Source organism: Heterodontus francisci, chromosome 13, assembly GCF_036365525.1.
Source record: "Heterodontus francisci isolate sHetFra1 chromosome 13, sHetFra1.hap1, whole genome shotgun sequence".
In the NCBI taxonomy this organism is placed as follows: domain Eukaryota; kingdom Metazoa; phylum Chordata; class Chondrichthyes; order Heterodontiformes; family Heterodontidae; genus Heterodontus; species Heterodontus francisci.
The window spans coordinates 2,090,188-2,107,878 of NC_090383.1; the positions used below are offsets into that span (position 1 = coordinate 2,090,188).

The following is a 17,691-nucleotide window of genomic DNA, read 5'->3' on the forward strand; positions in this document are numbered from 1 at the left end:
CTAGAACACTATCATTGATGGTTTGTGTATCAGTTATTTGAAGTAGATTAAAGGTTTGAGAAAAGACACAATAGTCAGTCCCAGTAATCAATGAATCTTAAAGGTTGCTTTTAGTCAGTAATGATTTGTTAATTACCGTATTGATGAACTTTTTTGACTTGCCTAGGGAAAAAGAGCATGATCTTGAGAGACGCTTTGAGCTGCTAAATAGAGAATTACGAGCTATGCTTGCAATAGAAGGTAAGTGATGAGCAGTTATTTATCAGTTTTCAAACTTGTTTACATTTTCCTTTTCAAAGCCTCAATGACTTCAATATTTTGGAAAAGTTAACTGCTCATACATTCTCTTGGGCTAAGTGCCCAAGAGTATGTTCATCATTGCTAACACAGTACCTGACTTTAAAAGAAACTGTATGTGCTATATTTAGAAATTAAAACTAGTACAAAGTACTTAAAGTCATAATACATAGTTCTTTGAATAACTGTAAAATTCTAGATGTCCATATTGGCAGTATCTGTTAGAGTAACTTTTATCTTGGAATCACAGAATGGTTATATTACAGGAGGCCATTCAGCCCATCATATCTGTGCCAGCTCTCTGCCAGAACAACTCTTAGTCCCACTCCCCCACCTTTTCCTCATGGCCTTGCAGATTTTTTATTTTCCGATAATTATTCAATTCCCTTTTGAAAGCCACAATTGAATCTGCCTCCACCACACTCTTAGGCAGTGCATTCCAGATCCTAAACATTCGCTGCATAAAAAGGTTTTTTCCTCATGTCACCATTGCTTCTTTTACCAATCACCTTAAATCAGTGTCGTCTGGTTCTCAATCCTTCCACCAATAGGAACAGTTGCTTCCTATCTACTCTGTCCAGACTCCTCATGATTTTGAACTCCTCTATCAAATCTCCACTCAACCTTCCCTTCTCCAAGGAGAACAGCCCCAGCTTCTCCAATTTATAATTTATCCTCATCCCTGGAACCATTCTCGTGAATATTTTCTGCATTCTCTCTAACGCCTTCACATCCTTCCGAAAGCATGGTGCCCAGAACTAGACACAGTACTCTAGTTGAGGCCGAACCAGTGTTTTATGCAGCTTTATCATAAACTTCCGTGCTTTTATACTCTATGCCCCTATTTATAAAGCCCAGGAGTCCGTTGGCTTTATTAACCGCTCTCTCAACCTGCCCTGCCAGCTTCAATGATTTGGGCACATATACCCCCAGATCTCTCTGCTCCTGCACTAAAGGCCTGCTCGGGTATAAAATTGAAAACCAACCCGGGCCCGACCCGACCACAGCCAATCCGAACCCGACCCAGGCCTGAGTCCTTCAATTTTTTTTGCGCCCAACCCAACATGCATATTGCAATAAATTTAATGATATCAAACATGTTATTGTGTCCTACTTTGTCCAAATGGTAATACTTGTGATTCTGTTCATCCATTCCGGCAGCAGGCTATTTCTGCAGCTGGACTTGTGGGAATCATGGGTGAGCCTGATCCCGTAAGTTCCTGGAAGCAGCACTGTCCAGCTCGACCCGAGCCCAAATGCTGGACTTGGAATATGATCCGACCCGACCCAAACCTGACACATGTAGTTGGGTCTAGCCGGGTTTGGGTCAGGTAGCCAGGCTTTATCCTGCACCCGCTTTAGGATTTTATCTTTTCTTTTATTTTGCCTCTCCTCGTTCTTCCGACCAAAATGAATCACATCACATTTCTCTGCATTAAATTTCATCTGCCACTTGTCCACCCGTTCCATCAGCCTGTCTATATCCTTTTGAAGTTTATAACTATCCTCCTCACAGTTCACAATACTTCTAAGTTTTGTGTCATTTGCAAATTTTGAAATTGTGCTGTCTCCTGAGTGCTCTAGACTTGCAGTAACTTGAGGGTGAAAATTGCATTTGGAAATCTTGGAAATTCTTCTCTTTTTCAAGTAAATGCCATCTGGTATTGACTGTAACTTTGCAAAATAAAACAATTTCAATCAATGCCAATTGATTTTACCGTTATATATTGACCTTGTTGGCCTTTGACTGGGCACAATTATATCTTTCGTCACCTGATAAGATACCTGAGCCATTATAAATCAATTCTAATTTATTTCACAGATTCTGCCACTGGCATATATTTAGACTGGAATCGGTTCATTTCTAGCTTTCATTGTTCATTTTGCCAACTAATGTGCTGTTCCTAAGAATTATTTCATGCAGAACAGTATCTTTTTGATAACCCAAAAGGAACATTTTTTAAAAACTTGTTCTTGGGGGAAAAAAGCATAAATCACGGAAGAGGCATCTTAGAATAATATGACTAGAAACTGGTGCAATTTAGTGCCTTCCCCCTGTCCCCCCAAATAAGTTGCATGTATAATCTATTGGTCACTGTCCAACTTGTTGAAGTGTTTATTACAAGTACAAGTAACTAGTTATTACAATTGTTAAATATGTTCAAGAAACAGTGTTGTAGAAATAATACAGAAATACAAAATGATAGAAAAGTGAGCATGGGTATGAATTACTTTCAATTTGTGAAGTGCATCTTTTCCCCGTGATGTAATTTGCAAGGGAACAAAAATATACAAGTAAAGCTTCACTATAGCTGCAAATTTGCATTTGTTGTGAATTTACAGCAGATTCAGCTCAAAGCATCCAGAATAAACAATTAGGAGTTATCCGCTGTAGTCATAGATAACAGTAAAAACTCCCACATCATTTCTTGTATTTCTGGACTGAAATTCTGAGATTAACATCAGGGTACTGTAAACAGCATGATCTAAATCTCTGTCTGGATTTAACCTAGAAAAACTGATGGTGCGTGCTTCGGGCACATAATTTATTACCTCCTAAAGTGATGATAATTCAAATCATCCTGTTTCAATCTGCATAAACAAAATGACATTGATATTCTATAGCATGTATTTAGTAAATTATTAATCTGAATAACTGATTTTGCTAAACTTAATTTTTTAATGATTTATTTAGCAAATAGATGCAAAATAAATTGTTCTTTTCATTTGCTGGCATTAAAATAATACATAGTGTTCTGCTGCTTTGAGAGTCATGAATATATCTTCTTTGTTAATGTTTACATAGGAAGAGATAAATAACATTCATAGTAGCAAATATGTAATTATCAGTCTTCCTGGTGCTTTCCAGTTCTGCAGATAGTGCTGTAACTACTGATGACATGACAGTGAAAAAGAGTTGTGCAGTCAGTGGTCCCATTCATATCAGTGTTTTCCAGACAGGTATGCTGATTTCTTAGTCTGTTGATGACAGAGTTGAGTAGACAGTTCAGTAGACTGTGCAGGACTCATTGATGGCGTGTGAAGGCAGTTTTGTAGAACTCCTCTTGACCTATTGATGTCAGTGGCATGTGAGCACTTTCTTGTGCAGTTGCTGACCATTGTGTTGGTTGTGTGGACAGTTTCTCCTTGACCACTTCACGTGGCATTTATGTGAATGGTCAGTAATCTCTGAAACGTCAGTATTCTACATGTACTATAGCAATCGAGATACTGTGTTGGAAACTTGGATAGCCCATGCTGAAATATGTATTGCCATTCAGCTTGCGAACTGTGACAAGGTCAATAGGCTTATTAAACAAAGGAAGGTGTAGATAGAATAAGGTTAAATGTGATACCCAATCACTTACATAGCATTAGATCCAATTGCAAATGGCATTACAGCATGGGAGGCATTGGATTTGAAGAATGGTCTTATCCTTCTGTGAAGACTTTAGGTTGAAATTTCCATTTCTATCACATTAGTCCTGAAGAAAAGTGCTATTTACTGTCAACATCCAAGCTCATGCCTTTTTTTAACAATCGAAAAAAATTAACTGGGGTTAATTAAACTTCACCAAATATATAAAATATTGAGCCAATTTGCTAAGAGATTTGCTTATCTTATTTCAGCTTCATTTTCTTTATTTCTCTTTCTACAATATGGCTCAGTACTCGAGTTTGTCTGAAAAATATTCTTTGGAAAGATAGACTTTTTTGCCTCCATGTGTTATATATGGCACATAATAGAAATAGGCTTTTATAACACACTTCAAATCTCTACTGTTCCACCCACATACACTCAGTTCATTATAATTATCTTTCAACAATTAATTCTTTATTGCTTTATTCTACCTTAATTTTAGAGGTAATGCAAGTCATGATGTGGTTAGTGAATGCATATGAAGTAACTGCATGTTTCTAATTAAAGTGCTTAGTGTAAAATAAGGTATTGCGTGTAATAAAGTAGTGAATTGGTATAAAGATCCTTGTACGTGAACATATAGGCATTTTAATTGCCGATTAGTTTTTGCTGGAAGCATTCATTTAATTGCAAGTTTAGTATCCGGTCTGCATTTTTAATTGTCCGTATTGAAATAAAAATTTAAATACTGTATTTGTTCTGATTTGAAACATTCTACTGATAACATTTTAACACAAAAATGAGCATGGTAGTTGGAGGATATTTTAAAGCTGCCACAATTGAAAAGGTAATATTATCTACCTAAATTATATCACAGCAGTGTCAAATACATGTATTTGCAGTTTTGGACATAAATAAATACCTGTCATTGGTCTTGAGTACCTGCTCATGTTTTGTTTATACATGGCCTAAGGATAGTCTGTAAAACATTCTGTTTTTTATTGTTAACCCACGAAATGGATCTTGCTCTGGATTTTGCACTGCTTTATTCACTCTCAGTTTGTAGTTTGAAGTGCAAGCTCTTCTAAAAGGATTTATGCATAGGTTCACTATTTTTGTAGTTACGGTTTATATAATAAGCTTTTTTATATTTAAAATCAATATGTAATCCTGTGAAGGAGCTTATCCCCCTAAAACCCCATTTGTAAATCTATTTTAGCTTTGTTGCACGGTGCAGCCACAGTATTCCAGAGATTGATTAGGTCCAGCAGTAGAATCCTATCAAATGGACGCTCTGATGATGCTGCACACTCTTTCTGGAACGCTAGTTGACTGGGACTGAAGATAAGACCAGATTGCAATCCCCAGTGCATCATTCACAACAAAATGTTAATTTTAAGAAATTTACAGCATAATTCATTGAAACAACAATTTCATAATGTACAGCATCCATATGTTTGTACTGTGTTAGTATAAAGTAGTATATAGCTGACCAGTGGCTTTTATTATACAATATATTAACAATATTTTATTTTTAATCGTGTTTTTAATTTTAATTTATCAATTAAAAAGCAGCCTTAAAATGATTATTTGAATAAGTACAATGTGTGAATTCATTTTCCTTTTTACTTTATGAAGGAGTTAAATTTAAGAATTATATCCAGTTTGCATCTGCTTATTCGTGTTTAGCATTTTTATTTTTTTTGTTTAAATTGGAGTTAAAAGTTTGAAATCCCGAGATTGTATGTTGCTAGGATTGAAATTTTTGATAAAAATACCAATTTTTATTGGTAGCAGTCCTATTCCCTCCAAGTAATGGTGAGCATTTAGTTATGATTACTTGTACGGATTAGACCAGCATATCCTGTCCAATTACCTAAGTAGCTAAATATGAAGTTAATGCATACAAACATTTTCAGATTGAAACATACAATGTAAGATACAATACTGGCTAGGGGGATGGGGGGTGGGGTACGGTGAGGAGGGAGAGATAGCAGGAAGTTCAGTCACGATGATCCAGCCATCATGGTGTGGGGCAGTCTAGATGAATCAGCTGGTCTTTACCTGCCCGTGTGCTTGTACTTGTCTCACAACAGCAGTTGAATTTTATGCTGAGCATTCAGTTCCAATTACACTCAGGTTTGTTGGTGTTCTGTCCCTCAAACTTTCTCCCTTCCTGTACTGAAGGCACTGACTTGCATTGGGGTATGTTTCCATGAGTGCCAACCACACTCTGGTACCTTGTCCGTATCCCCATCTGTGAGTTTAGACAGTGAATGTTGATTGGATGCCCTATCGTAGGGGCTCATTACAATCAAGTCTGAAGTTGTCCCCAGCATTAGATATCCAGTTTCTAGCAGGTACATTCATTCAATTCTCTACATTTGTAACAGACTTTCAAAGGAAAGGCCACTGTAAAGTAGTAAGACTATGACATGAATTTCTTATAAAATGATGGTGTGTCCTCAATCTGTTCACATTGAAAAAGTATGTCGGAGAATATCGCTAAGTCTTTTTGTGCGTCCCCCACAAGTGAACACTCCATGTTTCAACTTTCATTTGATCATTAAGATGGTCAAAAGCAATACCTGATCTCAAATGTGCATTGTACCTTGTTGACAGAATGTGAATATGAAATCATGTCCTTGAAATTAAACAGTGGAAACTTTCATAACCAAAAGCAGTAATAAAGATTCCTTCGGTGTATAGGTAGATTCACAGAGGTTGCATGGAATTGGGATCAAGCTGTTTAAACAAAAACTGTGCACTGTCACGCTTGTTAGTATAGTTGTACAAATAAATTGGAGCGTAGTAACCACAGGCCTTTGATTATGGGCAACATAGTGTAGCACAGATGTAGCAAGTGGAGAGGCTTCAACCATTCCCAGTGGGTGATAATTGCTGTGGTCAGTCGCCTGTTAATTTGTTCTTTCCACCCCTCCCCCATTTTGAAGGTTTTCTCCCCTCATCTAACTATTTTGATGAAGTACCTTTAAAATATGATTTTGACATATTAAATGAGTGGGAAAGAACAAGGCAGATGGACTATAATGTGGGGAAGTGTGAAGTTATCCACTTTGATAGAATAGAAAATCACAATCATTTTTAAAAAGGTAAGAAACTCAAGTGTTGATATGCAGAGTGATTTAGATGTCCATGTACATGAATCACGAGTAACATGTAGATACAGCAAGCAAAGGAAAATTGTATGTTTCCCTTTATTGCAAGGGGTTGGAGTATAAGTAAGAAAATCTTGCTGCAATTATATAGGGCTTTGATGAGACCGCACCTGGAGTATCGCATACAGTAGTGGTCTCCTTACCCAAGGAAGGATATATTTGCTTTAGAGGGGATGCAATGAAGGTTCACTAGATTGATTCCTGGGATGAGGGAGTTGACCTCTAAGGAGAGAATGAGTAGAATGGGCCTATATTCTCTGGAGTTTAGAAGAATCAATGGTGGTCTCATTGACATGTATAAAATTCTGAGATGGCTTGACAGGGTAGATGCTGAGGGGCTGTTTTCCTGGCTGGTGAGTCTAGAACTGGAGATCATCATCATTGGGTCAGGGGGTCAATTGTTAAGGACTGAGATGAGAAATTTCTTCACTCAGAGGGTAGTGAATCTTTGGAATTCTCTACCCTCGAGGGCTGGGGATATTCAGTCCGTGAGTATATTCAGGACTGAGAGCAATAGATTTTTGGACACTAAAGGATAAGAGAATCTTATAAGAGGGGATAGTACAGGAAGTGGAGTTGAGGTTAATGATCAGCTATGATATTGAATAAAAGAGCAGGCTCAAAGGGGCCACATGGCCTATTCTTATTTCTTATGTTCTTACCTTCCAGTTTAGTGTGCAAATGAAATATGTGTTGTGGTACTGAATCACACGGGCCAGGAAGGTCTCGAGATTGATCCCGGATCTATGCTGTGTTTGCCAACTTCAATCAGGATAACAGTGGAATTGTTATAGTTGGGCTCAGCATTCGTGGGCTAGGGAGGCAACAGTCAACTAGGGTTCCTATTACTAATTTTTCTGGAAGTGTGCAAAATAATTCCTTAATACTCACTGTCTAAACTCTCATCTGAAAAATGGTTCATTGACTGAAATATCAGAGGAACTACTTGCTTGTGGAACTGTATCTCTGCGTGAATCACTGCATTTAGGAGAAAGGGGAAGGAAGAAGGAATAATATGTTCAATTTCAAAACTCTATGAAAGCTAAAGAACATTTCTATGGCAATCTTCATTTACAGAAAAGCACCACCAACTGCTTTACAATAGGGAGAGAAACAGCAGTGGACATACAGAAGGAAGGAAAAGGAATATGGAGAGTATTTGGTAGGCAGTCAATAAGAGGGATTGAGGTTTTTGAAAGCAGAGAGGCAATTGTGAAGATCACACTATAGTGACTGAGCAGTCAGAAATAGTGAAGCAGGGCAAACAAAGTGCAGTTTGTTGGCAGATGGGGGCATAAAGCTGGAGGCAATCACTATGGTAGAGTAGAGCAAAGCGAGGGAGGGAGTTGAAAGCAAAGAATTCTGAAGTCAACTCGTTAGAGCAAACGGGAAAAATGTTTAAATATTGCGATGTCTGTGTTGATGCAATTTTGAGTGAAGAGGGTGCAGGGTTATGCAGGTGGTCGGTGGAAAACAGATATTGGAGGAGAGTGCCATGGTCAATGATGTCAAAGAGCAAAGGTAGGGTGAAAACCCCTCAAATCCAGTTGGGTAGCTTTGTGGTGTATATATGTAAGCAATATAGATTTAACACCAGTAGGACTAGAAATATAAATGTTGACCAAGGATTGACATTACAAGGTTCAAGTTTCACTAGTTAAAACAACTGGAAAAACGTTTAAATTACTTATAAAACTTCTGTTCTATCAAAATCAGAAATGCGTAAAATATATTTTTTTTTTAATTCATTCATGGCATGTGGGCGTCGCTGGCCAGGCCACCATTTATTGCCCATCCCTAATTGCCCTTGAAAAGGTGGTGATGAGCTGCCTTCTTGAACCACTGCAGTCCATGTGGGGTAGGTACACCCACAGTGATGTTTGGAAGGGAGTTCCAGGATTTTGACCCAGCGACAGTGAAGGAACGGCGATATAGTTCCACGTCAGGATGGTGTGTGACTTGGAGGGGAACTTGCAGCTGGTGGTGTTCCCATGCATTTTACTGCCCTTGACCTTCTAGTTGGTAGAGGTCACGGGTTTGGAAGGTGCTGTCTAAGGAGATTTGGTGCATTTCTGCAGTGCATCTTGTAGATGGTACACACTGCTGCCACAGTGCGTCGATGGTGGAGGGAGTGAATGTTTGTGGATGGGGTGCCAATCAAGCGGGCTGCTTTGTCCTGGATGGTGTCGACTTTCTTGAGTGTTGTTGGAGCTGCACCCATCCAGGCAAGTGGAGAGTATTCCATCACACTCCTGACTTTTGTCATGTAGATGATGGACAGGCTTTGGGGAGTCAGGAGATGAGCTACTCGCCGCAGGATTCCTAGCCTCTGCTCTTGTAGCCATGGTATTTGTATGGCTACTCCAGTTCAGTTTCTGGTCAATGGTAGTCCCTAGGATGTTGATAATGGGGGACTCATAATGACACTATGTGGTGTCACATCTTGCCCAAATGAGTTATGGTGACATAGCACAAATTAAATTTACCGGTCACCCCATTACTTGAGTCATACTTTGTTCAGGCCGTAGATGACTTAATTTGAAATTCATAAATTAGGTCTGTTGCACTTTTTTGATTGGTTCTGGGGAAATTTGTGCCAATGAAGAAACACTTGAGCAATGTGTTCACACTCTGGATATACAGAGGCGATTTTCTTCTGTAGAATATTCATCAGGTGCACGATACATGAGGGAAAATGTGCCTAAAAGGAGGCAGATGCTCCTTTATTTGTGTGTGTGTGTACGGGCTAGAGGAACTTTAGCTATCAGCCATCGCACTGGCTGGGCCCTGCACCTTCAAAACATTGCAGGCCTGGAAACCAGCAACCAGAACCTTCAGTTTGGTCCTGTAACCCCCACAGAGTTGTCTGATCCACAGCAGTCTGCTGGCAGTTTCAGCAGGCATTCCTGTTAGGGTGCTGAATGAGCAAACTGAGAATAAGCATGAAATAGGAGATCATCTGCAAATTCAGAAGTTGGCTCTGCTAAATGTCAATCCCAGTTACATTTTCTGGGAAAGGCCTGGGGAATTACATGCCTTTCAAAATTTTCTCCAATCCCAGAATCTGATCTCTCCTTGTTTTGATATATAACTTATCTTGCACTTAGATAGTTTACTGCAGCTTGCTGTATGTTATGAACAGATCCAATACTCCCACAGTAAGTTGCAGTGATTCTCCACAGTAGTTAATCCATCATTATGACTGTTGTACCAACTGATTGGAACAATATGGCCTTTGATGTCTATCTTGACATCCATCTCAATTATGACTATTTATATGTAACTATCTCAAGTATATAATACCAAATATAACAAATAATTAGTGTTTTCAATTCAAGTACTGAGTGATTTCAAGGAAGTAATCTCACTTTTAAACACAAATTTGATGCACACACCTCATGGTGTGTTCGCTAAAGGTGGCAAAGACCATCTGGCTCATTACCACTGGGAGGTAAGTAGTGTACTGAGGTGTCCCTCATCCCTATAAGAATGAGATGATCCATCTTGGTCGCCTCCTGAGGTTCCTAACGTCACAGGTGTCAGCCTTCAGCCAATTCGATTCACTCTACGTGATATCAAGAAATGACTGAAGGCGCTGGATACAGCAAAGGCTATGGGCCCTGACAACATCCCAGCAGTAGTACTGAAGACACGTGTTCCAGTAGTACTGAAGACACATGCCCCTACCCAAGCTGTTCCAGTCTAACTACAACACTGGCATCTACTCGACAATGTGGAAATTGCCCAATTATGTCCTATCCACAAAAAGCAGGACAAATCCAATGCGGCCAATTATCACCCAGTCGTCATCTTTCGATCATCAGCAAAGTGATGGAAGGGGTCAATGACAATGATATCAAGCACCACTTAAACGGCAATAACCTGTTCATCAGTACTCAGTTTGGGTTCCGCTAGGGCCACTCAGCTCCTGACCTCATTACAGCCTTGATCCAAAATGGACAAAAGAGCTAAATTCCAGAGGTGAGGTGAAAGTGATTGCCCTTGACATCAAGGCAGCATTTGACCGAGTATGGCATCAAGGAGCCCTAGCAAAATTGAAGTCAGTGGGAATCGGGGAGAAAATTCTCCACTGTTCAGAGTCATACCTAGCGCAATGGAAGATGGTTGTGGTTGTTGGAGGCCAATAATTTGAGCCCCAGGACACTGCTGCAGGAGTTCTTCAGGGTAATGTCCTAGACCCAACCATCTTCAGCTGCTTCATCAATGACCTTCCCTCCATCATAAGGTCAAAAGTGGGGATGTTCGCTGATGATTGCACAATGTTCAGCACTATTTACAACTCCTCAGATACTGAGGCAGCCTGTGTTCATATGCAGCAAGACCTGGACAATATCCAGGCTTAGGCTGATAAGTGGCAAGCAACATTCACTCCACACAAGTGCCAGGCAATGACCACCTCCAACAAGAAAGAATCTAACCATCTCCCTTTGACATTCAACGGCATTACCATCGCTGAATCCCCCACTATCAACATCCTGGGGGTTACCATGGACCAGAAACTGAACTGGAGTAGCCATATAAATACTGTGGCTACAAGAGCAGGTCAGAGGCTGGGAATTCTGCAGCAAGTAACTCACCTCCTGTCTCCCCAATGCTTGTCCACTGTCTACATGGCACAAGTCAGGAGTGTGATGGAATACTCTCCACTTGCCTGGATGGGTGTAGCTCCAACAACATTCGAAGCTCGACACCATCCAGGACACAGGGCGGCACAGTGGTTAGCACCGCAGCCTCACAGCTCCAGCGACCCGGGTTCAATTCTGGGTACTGCCTGTGTGGAGTTTGCAAGTTCTCCCTGTGTCTGCGTGGGTTTTCTCCGGGTGCTCCGGTTTCCTCCCACAGCCAAAAGACTTGCAGGTTGGTAGGTAAATTGGCCATTAGAAATTGCCCCTAGTATAGGTAGGTGGTAGGGAAATATAGGGACAGGTGGGGATGCGGTAGGAATATGGGATTAGTGTAGGATTAGTATAAATGGGTGGTTGATGGTCGGCACAGACTCGGTGGGCCGAAGGGCCTGTTTCAGTGCTGTATCTCTAAAAAAAAACAAAGCAGCCCACTTAATCAGCACTCTATCCACACCTTCAACATTCACTCCCTCCATCACTGACACACAGTGGCAACAGTGTGTACCATCTACAAGATGCACTGCAGCAACTCACCAAGGCTCCTTCAACTGCACCTTCCAAACCCGTGACCTCTACCACCTAGAAGGACAAGGGCAGCAGATGCATGGGAACATCACCACCTGCAAGTTCCCCTTCAAGTCACACACCATCCTGACTTGGAACTATATTGCCGTTCCTTCACTGTTGCTGGATCGAAATCCTGGAACTCACTCCGTAGTAGCACTGTGGGTGTACCCATACCAGATGGACTGCAGCGGTTCAAGAAGGCGGCTCACCACCACCTGCTCAAGGGCAACTAAGGATGGGCAATAAATGCTGGTCTTGCCAGTGATGCTCACATCCGGTGAAAGAATAAAAAATGGTTCCCGACCTCTGCTCCCCCCTTCCCAAGAGCATTGTGACCATAATCAGGAATAGTAACTTGCGTTGTAAAGTCAGCGAATCAAGCTACCTATATTTACCTGCAGGTTATCTAATATTATTGGAAAATATACTGGGCTATATTACATTTCGGATAGTATGTTTCATTAAAGTTTGATTTGAATTAGGAAATTAGAGAAATGGATATATTGAGAGATTACCCCATTTCACAGATGCAGTGTTGAACAAAAATAACCTGACAATGATTAATTACTTCAAATCATATCAGAAATATGATGTCAGAGTAAATGCATGAGCAATAAAATGTAGCTAAAATCTGAGGTAGAAAGCAAAAAGTGGCAAAGATTCATTACTTGTACTTTGATTCTTTTAACCTTTATTAATTAAAGTTTCAAACGTCTGTCCTTGTTGCAACGGTGCGAAACCTCTCTGCACCAATGCAAATGTATTTTCAAACCTGGCAATAGAGTAGAGGGGGTGCTTCAAATACTGTAAACAGAATACTGTCTGAATTTTGCTTGAATTCAGCCACTGCATGCAGATTTCTTTCCAAAATTTATATTTTATAGACATTTGATGTTGCTTTCCTTCCCAGTTTTTCTATCTTCCTCACTACAAGCTTTGCTTGCGAGGCTGACTCCAACAAGGCCACAAACAGAGCTGAACCTCTACTTTTTGCATATTTCTAATTTAGGTGCATTTAATTCTGACAAATTGCTGAACATAAATATTAAATTTTTTCAGGCATAAATATTTTTACATTTTTGCTGGGAATGCTGCTGGTTTTGGAACCAGAGAAGTAAATATTTGCTCTGAATGGTTAAATAGTGTTTATTTCAATTACTTTGTTGGATATTATTGATCATTATTATTTCAATAACCGAATGAATTTCTAATATAGTCATTATTGTATCTGATCATTGTGTAAGCTTACTTGTTGCATTTTGACACATGACCCCAAGGCAATCAGGTCAAAGGGAAACAATATATTGAGGGCAAATATACTTTGTGTAAAAATAAAACATGTTTTACAAAAATCCTGATTACATTTGAGGAAAATAACACATACAGTGCAGCCTGCTGGAGACTCTCAGTATTGGGTCTTCAAGCTAGAAGAGAGTCACTTCAGTGACGTGTGTGGTGAGTTTGAGTCCAACTGGTTGTGAATTGTTTTAATGCTGGCCGAGCTCTTGAGTTTGCATTCAAAACTGGGAAGAATGTCAATCCGTGATCAGCAAGGTGTGAGTCACCTGCTGACACCACCACATACACCAGTTTGAGCAGCTGTCTTCTGGCTGGGAGACATGACGTAATGAGTCTCCAATAGGTATCTTGTGACTGCTAAAATTTGGAATTTCTCCCCCCAAATGTACAAGGAATTAAGCAATATAAATTAACAAGTTTTATAGGCGATTAAGTAGCTTGCTTTAAAAGTACTTCCAATCCTCAACAGTATCCTTCCCTTTCAAATCAATTGTCTGATGAAAACTATTTTTTTTGTATGCCAATAATTTAATGTTTTCTTTAAATATATTTCCTTTGCTCCCTTAAAATAGTAGTCTATGGTGTGGCACAGTAGCACTAACTCTGGCTGCCTTCTAGTACCTCACTCCCAGGGTTTTAATGTGTAATCCTAGACAATCAGGGCTATCAATCGGGTGGGATAACAGTGGAAAATGGAACAAAATCAGATGGTAAATCCTACCATCCCACGTCCCATTCCCATACATACTCGCTATCCTTGCACTCCCCCAACCCCCGCAAACTGAGTTGACTGCTGGCCACCTTGTCCAGTGCAGATAAATACTGGTGGGGAGGTGGCACGTGGCAATCTGCCACATCGCCTTACTTACTTCTACTATCTCCGTCACCCCCAGGAAAAATTTGGCAGTGGACTCTGTGGCAGTACCTGTAAGCTGCTGTAGTCAATGCATGGAAGGAGAGGGCCTGGTAGTGCCCAAGACAGCCATGGTTCAGTGGTAGCACTCAGTCAGGAGGTTGTGGGTCCAATTCCCACTCCAGAGACTTGAACATACAACTCAGACTGATAGTCGGTGCAGTCCTGTGGGAGTGCTGCACTGTCAGAGGAGCCATCTTTCGAATGAGATGTTAAACCAGGGCCCATCTGTGCTCTCAGGTGGATGTAAAAGATCACATGGCACTATTTCGAAGAGGAGCAGGGGAGTTCTCCCCAGTGTTTTGGACAATATTTATCCCTCAACCAACATTACAAAAACAAATTATCTGGTCAGTGTCACATTGCTGTTTGTGGGAGCTTGCTGTGTGCAAATTGGCTACATTAACAGTAAAATACACCTCCAAAGAAAAGTACTTAATTGGCTGTAAAGTGCTCTGGGAGATCTTAATGTCTTGAAAGGTGCTATATAAATGCAAATCTTTATTTCTCTTCCATGCAATCTCTTCAACACTAACCATTTTAGGTCTTAGGGAGAGCCTACAATGTTTTTTACTATTGTCATGGAGCCTCTTCTGCCCTGTTTAAATCCTCAGCTATCTCTTATTGTGCTGCAGCAACAGTGTCACTACTATACCAGCAGAATTCTATTCTTTGTTGGTTGTCTCCAGGAGCCAGTGATCCGACTGAGAAGCCACCTTGCAAAATGAGCCCCAACCCAGGAAAATGGGTCAGGGTTACAGCCAGATCACAGCACCAAGAAGTAGAAGTTCCAGCCCTGGGTGTCAGCCATAGGGAGCATTACAGCCAAACTTCACACAACCTGTTCTTCCCAGCAGCATAACTCGGGGTTAAATGTTGCAGTTATCCACAGAACTATCAGGGGAACAGATGATTGCAACTTTCTATTTTTGCATTAATTAATTCATAGAAGTCTCGATTACCATATATATCAAACCACTTGCTTGGTCCAAGAGGTCATAATTTGCAAATGACTTATTTCTTTGACCTGACTTTTTATTCTTGAACTAGTTACAGTGTGGGTGCTTTCATTTTTACTCCACTACTCAGCCCTCCCTACATCCTTCCTAAATGCCAGCCACTCTACCTATATCTAACTGTTTTACCTCCTGATCTCTCTACCTCCAGTTTTTATTGTTTGTTTCCAGATCAGTTCTCCTTCCACTTTCCCACCATTTTTATTTCATCAATTGGCAATATCAGACTAAGGCCTGAGGTTAAGTCAATGTTATTTGACCACTTCACTGAATGTGAGTGCTGCTGATAAGGTCAACATTCGTTGCCCATACCTAATTGCTTTTAACTGATTGGTTTGCTTGGCCATTTCAGAGGGGGACAGTTAAGAGTCAACCAAATATGTCAGAGATAATGGGTTTCCTTTTCTGAAGTGAACCAGATGGGTTTTTAGGACAATCCGGTATTTAGTTATTCTTTCTTTCTTTTGGGCCTCCTTATCTCGAGAGACAATGGATACGTGCCTGGAGGTGGTCAGTGGTTTGTGAAGCAGCGCCTGGAGTGGCTATAAAGACCAATTCTCGAGTGACAGGCTCTTCCACAGGTGCTGCAGAGAAATTTGTTTGTCGGGGCTGTTGCACAGTTGGCTCTCCCCTTGCGCCTCTGTCTTTTTTCCTGCCAACTACTAAGTCTCTTTGACTCGCCACATTTTAGCCCTGTCTTTATGGCTGCCTGCCAGCTCTGGCGAACGCTGGCAACTGACTCCCACGACTTGTGATCAATGTCACAGGATTTCATGTCGCGTTTGCAGACGTCTTTAAAGCGGAGACGTGGACGGCCGGTGGGTCTGATACCAGTGGCGAGCTCGCTGTACAATGTGTCTTTGGGGATCCTGCCATCTTCCATGCGGCTCACATGGCCAAGCCATCTCAAGCGTCGCTGACTCAGTAGTGTGTACAAGCTGGGGATATTGGCCGCCTCGAGGGCTTCTGTGTTGGAGATATGGTCCTGCCACCTGATGCCAAGTATTCTCCGGAGGCAGCGAAGATGGAATGAATTGAGACGTCGCTCTTGGCTGGCATACGTTGTCCAGGCCTCGCTGCCATAGAGCAAGGTACTGAGGACACAGGCCTGATACACTCGGACTTTTGTGTTCCGTGTCAGTGCGCCATTTTCCCACACTCTCTTGGCCAGTCTGGACATAGCAGTGGAAGCCTTACCCATGCGCTTGTTGATTTCTGCATCAAGAGACAGGTTACTGGTGATAGTTGAGCCTAGGTAGGTGAACTCTTGAACCACTTCCAGAGCGTGGTCGCCAATATTGATGGATGGAGCATTTCTGACGTCCTGCCCCATGATGTTTGTTTTCTTGAGGCTGATGGTTAGGCCAAATTCATTGCAGGCAGCCGCAAACCTGTCGATGAGACTCTGCAGGCACTCTTCAGTGTGAGATGTTAAAACAGCATCGTCAGCAAAGAGGAGTTCCCTGATGAGGACTCTCCGTACTTTGGACTTCGCTCTTAGACGGGCAAGGTTGAACAACCTGCCCCCTGATCTTGTGTGGAGGAAAATTCCTTCTTCAGAGGACTTGAACGCATGTGAAAGCAGCAGGGAGAAGAAAATCCCAAAAAGTGTGGGATTAAAAGGGAGACACCTTATTTTGAAACTGTACCCCCTACTCCTTGATTCCCCCATGAGGGGAAACATCCTCTCAGCATCTACACCGTCAAGTCCCATCAGAATATTCTATGTTTCAATAAGATCACCTCTCAGTCTTCTAAACTCCAATGAGTATTGGCCCAACTTGCTCAACCTTTCCTCATAAGACAACCCCTTCATTCTAGAAATCAACCCAGTGAACCCTTTCTGAACTCCTTCCAGTACAAATGTATCCCTTCTTAAATAAGTTGACCAAACTGTACACAGTACTCTAGGTGCAGTTTCACCAACACCCTGTACAGGTGTAGCAAGACTTCCATACTTTTATACTCCATTCCCCATTGCAATAAAGGCCAACATTCCATTTGCCTTCCTAATTGCTTGTTGTACCTGCATGTTAACTTTTTGTGATTCATGTACGAGGACACCCAGATCCCTCTGTAGCACAGCATTCTGCAATCTCTGGCCATTAACATAATATTCTGCTTTTCTAATATTCCTGCCAAAGTGGACAAACTCACATTTTCCCACATTATATTCCACCTGCCAAATTTTTGCCCACTCACTTTATCTATATCCCTTTGCAGAATCTGTGTCCTCCTCATAACTTGCTTTCCTGCCTATCTTTGTATCGTCAGCAAATTTGGCTACAATACACTCGGTCCTTTCATCCAAGTCATTAATGTAGACCATAAATAGTTGAGGCCCCAGCACTGATCACTGTGGCACGGCACTAGTTACAGTTTGCTAACCTGAAAATGCCCAATATATCCTGAC

The 17,691-nt window shown here is 41.1% G+C and overlaps 1 protein-coding gene across 4 annotated transcripts in view; it reads left to right on the forward strand.

Moving 5' to 3' along the window:
* ehbp1 (EH domain binding protein 1) overlaps positions 1-17,691 on the forward strand; it is a 438,779-nt gene that overhangs the window by 414,276 nt on the left and 6,812 nt on the right. For all 4 annotated transcript variants that reach the window (XM_068044229.1, XM_068044225.1, XM_068044227.1 and 1 more), the window contains one exon: positions 167-240. In XM_068044229.1, the coding sequence (XP_067900330.1) occupies positions 167-240 (74 nt within the window). The remainder of the gene's footprint in view (positions 1-166; positions 241-17,691) is intronic.